The sequence below is a fragment of the Perissodus microlepis genome, chromosome 4 (assembly GCF_051167445.1).
Source record: "Perissodus microlepis isolate ML-2025 ecotype Zambia chromosome 4, ASM5116744v1, whole genome shotgun sequence".
In the NCBI taxonomy this organism is placed as follows: Eukaryota; Metazoa; Chordata; class Actinopteri; order Cichliformes; family Cichlidae; genus Perissodus; species Perissodus microlepis.
In genome coordinates this window covers 28863237-28873438 of record NC_140464.1, presented here as the reverse complement: position 1 = coordinate 28873438, position 10202 = coordinate 28863237, and the positions used below count along the sequence as shown (strand labels likewise).

The window sequence follows — 10202 nt, the reverse complement described above, 5'->3', positions numbered from 1 at the left end:
TTTTGCACTGATGCAGCTTTTGAGTGTCATGGCCCAAAATGTCATCAGAAACACAAGACTGACTGCGTGACCGGCTCCTTAGTAATGTCTCATCATCATCATCACCATCGCTATCTGACTCATTCGGCCTCTACTCCCACCCGTCTCCCTCACACACTCACGCGGTGTAACCCCTCCCTTCTCCGCTGCTGCTAAACTGTATAAATAACCTCTGTCGGAGTTTGGAACCAAGGTACAGCGACCTGCAGAGTGAAAACAAGACACCGAGGAGGAGAGAGAGTAAACCCTCTGCTGCTGCGAGAGACCACCTGTGGCTGCCACGTCTACCTGTAACCTCCAAAGTCTTCTCAAAGTAAGTCTCCACACTTCTCACACAACCCGTGCTTTAACTTTCTTTGACTCCAATAGGAATTTGTTGATTTGTTTATATACCTGTAAATAAATAAATAAATAAATAAAAATAATCGCAACTTTGCTGAGCAAAACGTACTTAAAATAAAAGGTTTCTTCTGCTCGCTTGCCTTTAAGCGTTAATTGATGTCCAGTAGCTTGGCTGAGGTGACATTTGGAGCGCGCTCCAGATGTATTCTGCTCTAAATTCTGAAGATCAGCTTTATAAGACCTGCTGAAGGAAGGAAAAGGACTTAGAACAAAATCTAGTTGCCTCAGTTGCTATTTTTTGAAAAATAATATTTTATATTTTTCAAGTGAATAAATACATAAAAGGAGGATATAAGTTTTTCTAATTTATTTATTGAAGCAACTCCGACTTTAATCTATAATTCACCCCATGCAATTATTTAGAAAAGGACTGGAAAATACAGCAAATAAGCAAATAAATAAATAGCCGGGCTGCAGGGTGCGAGTGGGGGTAGAGAGCAGAGGTTTCTGGCACACCTTCATCTGCTCCCACACATGCACGGAGAATAGGAAACGTTCTGGAGAGGTTCACACTCCAGCAACTCATGGTAGGTGAAGGCCACATTCACATAATACAGTTATTCTACCAAGAGTCTTGGTGGAGATTTACTGCTGCAAATGGAAAATGCGGAAAAAGTCGCAAAACGCAAATAAATAAATAAATAAATAAACAAATAAATGAAATGCTAGAATAATATTTTATTTTAAGGATTTCACAAAATATTGCGGTTCTTTTTTTGTTTTTAGTTGTTGGTTAGACAAGATTTACATACAGAGTTTTAAAAGACAATTAGATTGTAGACTGCTAGTTCTGGCCTGAATAAATAGTGTGGGTGTGCGATCCCCTGCTAAATGTGACACAGCATATAAACCAAAACACCCGGAAGGTAAATCCCGAAGCAGCTGGTGCAGCTTGTCAGATGTGAGCGTCTGCTAGTTTCATGGTTTTCTGTAAGTCTGAATGGAAAAACTAAAAAGAAAAAAGAAATTCAATTTAGATCTTTTTTTTTTTTTAAAATTCAATTAATTGTGAAACAAATTAAACAGTGAAATGGCCAAACTAATGCAAGTGATAATTAAGCTCCTTACTGCCATTTTTAACAGCCTCTGGACATTTCCACCACAGACTCCACAGTCAGACAGAGGACAGAGGGTTTTTTTTTTTTATGCTTTATGTTAGTTGTGCAGATTTACGAGTTTGCAGTTTTTAAATCTGTGCAGACCTGATATGGAGCAAACCGGTGACTTCTGGGGAAAATGGACATGCAGTTACTTTATCTGACTGTTAATCCAGACATACACAGATTTATAGTATGTTGTTGTAAAAAAAAAAAACTTGTTTAGTTATCAACAAGAAGTTACAGCAAGATTTCTCTCTTTGTTGAAAGGCTTTAATCCAGGATTCTAATTAATAATTGTAACAGCAGGAGCAGATTTGGTAATGGTATGATGTGATAATGAAATAATCGTCATAAAGCTGATACACTTCAGTGGAAATCCAGTTCCTCACACAGCATGCTAGTTATTATTATTATTAATGCAAATTAAACCTTTCTGTAAACTCCATTAAACCCACAGCCTCCGTGAAGATGCGTGAAATCAGTTTCCTCCTCTAGAGACAAATCCATTTTCTTCATCTTCTTTCAGAAGACAACAACTTTCAGGGAAGAGCTGACAAAAAAAATCAATCACAGCCCAAAGCCCTAAAAGAAAATTAAAGGTATATATTGACTTGTTTAACCGCTTTACACACCTCTGTTTACTCATCAGCCTGAGCAGATATTACAGATGAAAACAGATGACATTTGCACCCCTCAGGAGAGGTATGGTACGGGTCGAAGGTTTTGTCATTAGACAGGAAAGGGCAATAGCCTTTATTAGACTCAAAGCATCTTTTTTAATGTATTTATTTATTTGTAAGATTTCATTTAGGATGTATTTATTATTTCCTTCTTTTTTGTTATTTTTCATTATGAATCACTGGGAAATTAGACTTCAACAGTGGTTAGATTTCCATAGCATTTATGTGCCTTGTTACAGATGGTCGTGATACTGAAACCTTGGACAGTGCTGGTGGCCTTAGTGCTGTGTGTGCTGGTCTGTCTGGGAACACTGGCTGATGCCTACCCCCCCAAACCCGAGAACCCAGGAGAGGACGCTCCTCCTGAAGAGCTGGCCAAATACTACACTGCCCTGAGACACTACATCAATCTGATCACCAGGCAGAGGTATGACCACACACACATACACGAGTGTGTGCCCAACAGACACCGCTGTTCAGGACAGCCTTGAAATTAATGTAGTCCTCAAATGACATTTAGATTTGGGACCATGAGAAAATGACTGAACTTGAAGGAAAATGGTGATTTCCAAACAAATAAAGAAAACATTTTTCATCTCCTGTATTAAATTTCAATAAGGATATCAAGGTAAATTTAACATGGTAAAAAACAAGAAAAAAAAGATACAGCACAATCTGCTTTATCACCAATGAAATGACATGTGCCATATTTGAAAATGTGGAACGAAAAAACAAAAAAGCTTGAATTAATTTTTTTGTTCAGTTTTCTTCCACCAAAAAATCCTGCAAGGCAGGGAACCAATATGAATATTTAATGGTCCCACACTAATAACCTTTCCTAAGTCTTTAAGTATTGTTTTTACTGTTGTGGATGATGCACATGAAGCTGGGCATGAAGAAAGTATGTGAGTTAAATCACTCATAAACAGCCCTTGAAAAATCCCCTCAAAATTAATGACCCTGAGCCAACTGTAGGTGTTAAGCTAAATGTGTTAGTGGGGAACTTGAGCCTTTTCTGCTTCTTTCCTGCCGATCTTACTTTAGTCCAGACTTCATTTTATCTTCCTTGAGTCATTAAAGCAAGCTGGTTCATACATAAGCCTGGAGCTCTGTCAATGTGTGATGTACACCCTCTTCCTCCCCAACACTTCACACAATGAGATTATAGATTAGATTACTGTCCACTCTCCGAAACCTCCAGGCCTCAAAATGAGCGGGACCAGAGCAATAAAATCGGCGCAGACCGACCCAAGAAAGAAGCCCAAATTCAGTTAGCAGGGCCCAAGCTAAAGCCTGCTGCTCTCAGGTATAAAGATCACCAGTATGGAATTGTCAGAGGGTGTTTCATCATTGGAAACAGTCACACTCGCGAGCTATCTGTTCTCATTCATGAAAGTCAAATAGGCCATTGGTATTTAAATACATCCAGTGCTATAGAAAGTTTTTGCATTTCACTAGAGAGGTGCACATTATGGTTTTCACAGTGGGTGTGGGCGTTTGTTAGGTTTAAACACACTAGATACAACTGATAGATCTATGAGGTGTATCCACAAATGAACAAAAGAAAACAAAAGTAAAATTTGCATAGTTATTATATCATATGTGCTATATTGTGACAATGTTAATATTTAAATATTGCATTTATCAGTTACCATCACATGTAGCCACGCTTTTCAGTGTAAATAGCATTTCTTACTACTCCAAATTATACGGAAAATTATACACAAATACATCAAAAATACCAAAACTAACAAAGACACGTTCATCCCCAACTGGCTCAAACATTTCACAGAAAGCTGTTTTAACACATGAAGGACTGTGAAGATGTTAAAGAAGATGGATTTTAATTCTGATGACTTTTGATTTCTCCCTGTTGTCTTTTTTTTTTCTTTTTTTTTTCTTTTTTTTTACAAATATCCATACAACTAATCAATTAAAAATTAATTCAAAAGAACACTCAATCCTTAGATTGAGCTTTAGATTTAAATTAAGGTCCCACAATTGTAGGAATTGCAGGTGTGAGCCTGTGAACCTGCTTAATCATTTCAGTGCAGCACTAACAGAAAATGTTGAAAGTATAATATTATTACATTTCCTTAAGTAAGAAATCCGAGCATTTCTTTCACAACTGGGGAGAAGATGACACAAAAGGACACATTAAGGCTAAAGAAAAAAATATTGGTAGATTGGTAGGAAGATTGAGGTATCAACCAGGGCGACTGTGAGAGCTATACGCACAGGCACACCATTATCAGCAGGGAAAACATTTTATATCCTGATATGTTGCCAGCTGTGTGACATCTGAAACAGTACATGTGCGCTTCTTGATTGCTTACCTGCAGGGAAGCACACACTGAGGAAGTAATGGAGCATAAGATTGGGTGCTGAGGTCATAGGGGAGGTGGAACAGATGTTTGATGGGAACACAGAAGAACTGCAGGCTGCTCTGCGGGACCTGAGATGATTGTTTCGCACACATAAACACACACACACACACATTACCAAGTAAATTTTCAGTTAAACGGCTCTGTGATTTTACATTTGCAGGCTCTTTTGGAACCCTGGTTTCCCATCAAGGGAATGATAAAAACCCAGCCAGACTTGGAAATGACAGCCTCGTACACACATTAAAACAAACACACACTCTTGAATTTGAATCTGACTGTGACATTAAAGCATTAGCAGCAAACAAAAGGGAACAGCTTGGAAAGGTAGAGGTAAGAGAAGACAGGTGACAGACTGACAGACAAGTGTGACGCACCAGAACCAAAAGCCCAAAAGTGATGTGTTTGTTGTGAGAGGAATAAATGTGGTCACTGGTTTGAATCAGGATGCTGCACACTGCTGATGATTTTGAAAGGAAGGACACAATCACACACAGAAACTTGCCAACAATAAAAAAAAAAAAAACAACAAAAAACTGATTAACACAAAGTGTCCAAAGTGACGGCATGACAAGCACATCTCAAAAAAACAAATATAGTACCAACAAAAGCAAACAAGTTACAAACAACCTAACAAAGTCTTAGGGAACAGACACTTAACACACACCAGGGAACAGGATAACAAACCCCAGGCAAACTGAATCAAACACTAACAAGGGTGAGGAAAAAAGGAAATAACTTTCAAAATAAAACAGAAATTGTAAGGTTGACCAAGAATGAACTCTAAACTCTAAGCGGTGCAGAAAATCACAAAGAGAACTTTCAAAAGCGCAGTGGAAGAGAAAATTTAGAGACAGACAATTGAAACTGTGTTGTCATAAAGACAATGTCGTGGAGATGTGCAAAAGTCTTGACTTCTCATTTTTAAAAAGTATTTTTCTACACAAATGGAAAATAGGTGCAGCGTTTTATTAAAAGGTGTACATACATACATGGGAATGCATTGTATAAAGCTACATTTTAACAAGCTTGAAAGTCAAAATTTGGTATGGCTAGCTTTATTCTATAACACAGGTTGCTGTAGACATTCACAGTTTTACCTCTCGTGAGCTCTTCTGTGCATACTCATACAGAACTTTCAAATTTGGTTTATCACTCTAGAAGACCTACTGGCACTGCCACCGTTTCATTGAGACCATTTCTAATGATTCAGCAAACAGTAGATAGATCATGCATCTCGCAGGTCTTCATTGGATGTTTTTCTATTTCTTAAGATCATGAAAGCACACTTTCATGTTTAGCTGTCTGTATATTTTTTGGCCTGTCACTGCTTTGTTATTTTCTTTACTTATCCAGTTTCCAAAGACTTTTTAAGCACGTGGGGCACATTATATCCAGTTTTCCGTTAATAATTCTTTTGGAATCACTTTTTTTGCTGCAGCTATTGATGAAACAATGTTATCTTTGGCATTATTCATAGATCCAACTAAAGAAATGAAAACATATATGTTTATGCAACAGAATGCTAGTAACAAAGTACCTAAAGATACTATTCAAACTGTTTTGATAAAACTAATCCAACCCTTGAATTATGTGGCTTGAATCATCCTTGAATCATTGATGGGTCAGTGTTGGTTGTCTTCACAAGACATGAAAGAAAGAAACAAAAAACTCCTCTGTAAACATTCACTTACACATAAATGAATGAAAAGCAGTCAATGGCCAAAGGAAAACTTCAGGAATATTTCAGAAAGCCTGGAGAACTCTTATTCATGACCACATATATAGAAATGTGGGGTGACTCAAGACCTTTGGACCACCTACAATATTAAATATACCATATAACAGTTACAGGAGCTGCATGGCCATGAAAACTATGTTTTCCCAGTACTATGGGAACTTCATAGTACTGGGAACTATGAAGTTCCCAGTACTCATATTCTGCTGATGTTTACATCAGATGATTGTTGGTACTTTAGTGTACTTTTACACATTATGCGCCTCAGGATTTGACAGCTCCAATCTAACTTATGGGTGCTGTGATTTCTAAATGCATACACTTTGCAATGATACCACTTACAGTTGACTGTGGAATATCTACGAGGGAAGAAATTTCATGAACTGACAATGGTGACATCCTATCACAGTAACAGCAGAATGACTTATTAGTTGTTTGTAAAGGCAAACTGCATGGCTACAGGCTTGATTTTATAAACCAGTGGCAAGGGGACTAAAACCACAGTGCAGCACAATGTATTAGTGTATATACAGATATACAGTGTATATCTCAACCAAAGACTTGCGTGTTTCATCGGTAGCCAAATGAGTTTAAACTTATTATGGTTTCTAAGTCATGAGTAAATGGACTGATTCTTATATAGCAATTTTCTACTCTCCCAGAGTACTCAAAGGACTATATACAACATACCTCATTCACACCCACTCATACAAGCACTTCTAAACTCAAGAGCAAACTAACCAACATTCACACACATTCACACTCCGATGAACGCATCAGAGGGCAACTCAGGGTTAGTATCTTGCCCGAGGATAATTGGCATGCAGACTGGGGAAGCCAAGGATCAAACCACCAACCTTCCAGTCAGTAATTGATCTGCTCATCCACCTGAGCCACAGCCACCTCAGTGATTTTCAGCCTGTACGAACAGCTGTATATTTTTTCCTGTGGCTCTAGAGATTAAATTCTATCTTATGTCAGATAAATAATCCCTACAATAATATAGAGGATGTGTGCAGTCATGAAAGATGTATGCTGTAGAATCATTCCACCTGAATGCAATCATGTGCCACAAAAGGCAGGAGAAAAGACTAAACACCTTATCTGCAGATCTCATTTCATATCAAGCTTTGAGGGGCATGTGTTTTCATATTTGTAACTAAGTTCTTGAAAATCTGTTAAAAAACATGGATTATTATGGATTATATAGAGACCTCTGTAGCAATGTGGCATTCATGGTTGTATCATGGGTAATTTAGGATCCAGTCTTACAGAAGGATTAAAGGTCAGTGTATAAGGGCTACCTGCTGCTTCTATTTTGACTCTATTCCAATGAGCTGCACTTTGTGTGACTGATTTACAATAAAAGCAAATCTGTTTTTGTAAAGGAGAGTGAAACAGCAGCATTAGGAAGTGTTTGGATCAGCAGTCGTTTCGAGAACAGAAAATGCACTGTGGTGGTCTGAGTCGAGGGGGAGAATGGTGAACCTTTCCACTAACAATGATTATTAAACAACAGAAACATTTACAGAGGCAAACTGTCATGAATATCTATTTTTCCAAAATAATGCCAACATTAAAGCATAAAGACTGAGCTTTAACTTCATGAAAATGATCACAATTGCAATTTACAATAAAAAAAAAAGTCTTCTTCACTCTCAGGTATGGAAAGCGTTCAGCTCAGGAGGACGTGGTCGCAGAGCTGCTGTTTGGTGGCGATAACAACAGAGACCAGAGATCAAGGTAAAGATCCTCAAATGTAAAAACTGAAGATGTCACATGAACTTAAAGAATTTACACTCTTCTCTCATTGGCACATTATTTCCTCTGTCTCTGTCTTTCAACAGATATGATGACTCTTACATGTGGTGATTCTCCTCCCTCCTCATCGGACATTCCCTCTGGGTACATCCCAGAATGCACCTGGAGGGGCCGACATGTGCCTCTTCTTCCCTGTACTCTAAACCCAACAAAAGAGCATCTCTGACGGATCATAACCTCCCTCTGTTTCTCCTGTTGTTGTTTCACATCTCTGTCACTCCAACAAAACTGTACATAATTTATTATTAAAATAAAATATATATGTATATGAAATCACAGAAGGTGGAACTGTGTCTGTCTGTGTGTGTGTGAGCTTTGGTGTCCTTCGACTGTCCATCAGACTGGAGGAGATTCTTGTTTTGCTGTTTGTATTGTGAAAAGTAACATCATAATATGTGAATCAAATGTTTTCTGTGAGATTAAAAGTTCCCAAGGACTCATGATCTTTTCTTTTGTGGCCTTTTATGTTCATTTATAACTCCGTATTTTAATTCTACCCTCTACTAGAGTAGCTTTGCCTGATTCAGAGTTCAACAGACTTCTTATTGATCTTACAGTGGGACTTGCCTCTCAACTGATCCTTTGTCTCCAATAAGGTATTTTAACTTCCTCCCCAAAAACATTTCTAAACTTAACTAAGAGACTGCCAAAAAATAATGGCTTTGTCCAAAACATCAATGTATTGTGTTGAAGAGATATATTTAAAAGATAGTAGTAATCAGTATAGTGTCCATTCTGCACAGGCACCAATTAATGGCAAGGGAAATGCTGCTGAACGCTTAGATATGGAGGAATAGGTGCTCTGCTGAATGAAACAGCAAAGAAGCACCAGCGCCAACTTTGGGAAAGAAACCACGTTTAGATTTATACAATAGGAGCAAATTGAGAATGTGCACTGAAGTCCAACTCCACATGCGTAGACAGCTCTTGGAGAGTAAAGGATGATTCTGGCGGTAAACTGACATTGTTTCTTCTACATCGGTAAGATCAAAGCTTTTAATGTTCGCTGTGTAGTGAAAGGTTTTAGAAGCTGCTAACAGTGCAGAAAAGCCCAAAGACTGTTTAACTCCAGAAACTCCAGAACAGTAAGATGACAACATTAGCCACGGCATCACCCAGATCTCAGGACAGATATTGTATTATTTGTTTTTTTAAAGGAGTTGGCAACTACACTAACACTTTCTGGTAAAACACTGCCTCCTGGTGGTGAAACTTCGGGTTACGTTTTGCAATATGTGAATACAAAAAGTACCTTTCAATCAGTTTTCTTCTGACATTTCTAAAAAAAAAAAATGGCAAGGATAGAGTAGCAAAATCAGGAAAATTGTTAAACACATATCTTTAATCTTGAAAGTGTGATTTGCACATTACTCTGAACTCAGAAAATTTGAAACAATAGTTAATATAAAATAATGATATAAATGATACAGTATAAATATAAATAGCCCGCAGCAACAGCAGACTCAGCTCAGAAAATTAGGTTTAGCTTTAGGCCGAAATATTTTAAAAGGAAAATAATTAATAAGACCCCCCACCCCACCCCCCTCTCTCTTTTTTCAGTTTTTCTTAGTGTTAAAAACTCTAATGAGGAGAGTTATTGATATCAACACAATCTATATCTCTTACTCTTACTGTGTCACTTGCTCTGGGTGAGAAGAGATAATGCACTGAAAATGCAACTATATAGTGTTATATTTAAATAAAGACTGAGGTGCTTTCTGAGACATTTGTAGCTGGTTTATACTGTCATGTTTTGTAATCTGTAATGCTGAAATGTTTCTGGCAATTGAATAGTCCTTGTGGAACTGAGTCAAACTGCAATGTGTGTGTGGGTTTAATTGTTCTTGGACAACAAAAGATCATTATGGTGTGGATGAATAAGATGCATCAATGTGTCACAGGATATGCTGACAGTAACAAAATCTCAAGCTTAAATGAAAGTTATCAGGTTATATGCTTAGGGAAACATACAGGGTTAATATGCAGTGCACAAAAGAAAGAGGGTTTACTGTGGGGACAGAAGATTTAGGAGTATTGA

The 10202-nt window shown here is 37.7% G+C and overlaps 1 protein-coding gene across 2 annotated transcripts; it reads left to right on the top strand.

Moving 5' to 3' along the window:
• Positions 1-214: 214 nt before the first annotated feature.
• Positions 215-8607, top strand: pyya (peptide YYa). Of its 2 annotated transcripts, XM_084926933.1 has the most exons (5): positions 215-352; positions 2068-2140; positions 2461-2648; positions 8006-8086; positions 8191-8607. In XM_084926933.1, the coding sequence occupies exons 3-5, from the start codon at positions 2461-2463 to the stop codon at positions 8213-8215; spliced, it is 294 nt and encodes a 97-aa protein (XP_084783059.1). In that variant the 5' UTR covers positions 215-352; positions 2068-2140; the 3' UTR covers positions 8216-8607. The 2 variants fall into 2 exon arrangements, with proteins under 2 accessions (XP_084783059.1, XP_084783058.1); XM_084926932.1 differs by lacking the exon at positions 2068-2140 and having other exon boundaries at positions 216-352.
• Positions 8608-10202: the final 1595 nt, after the last annotated feature.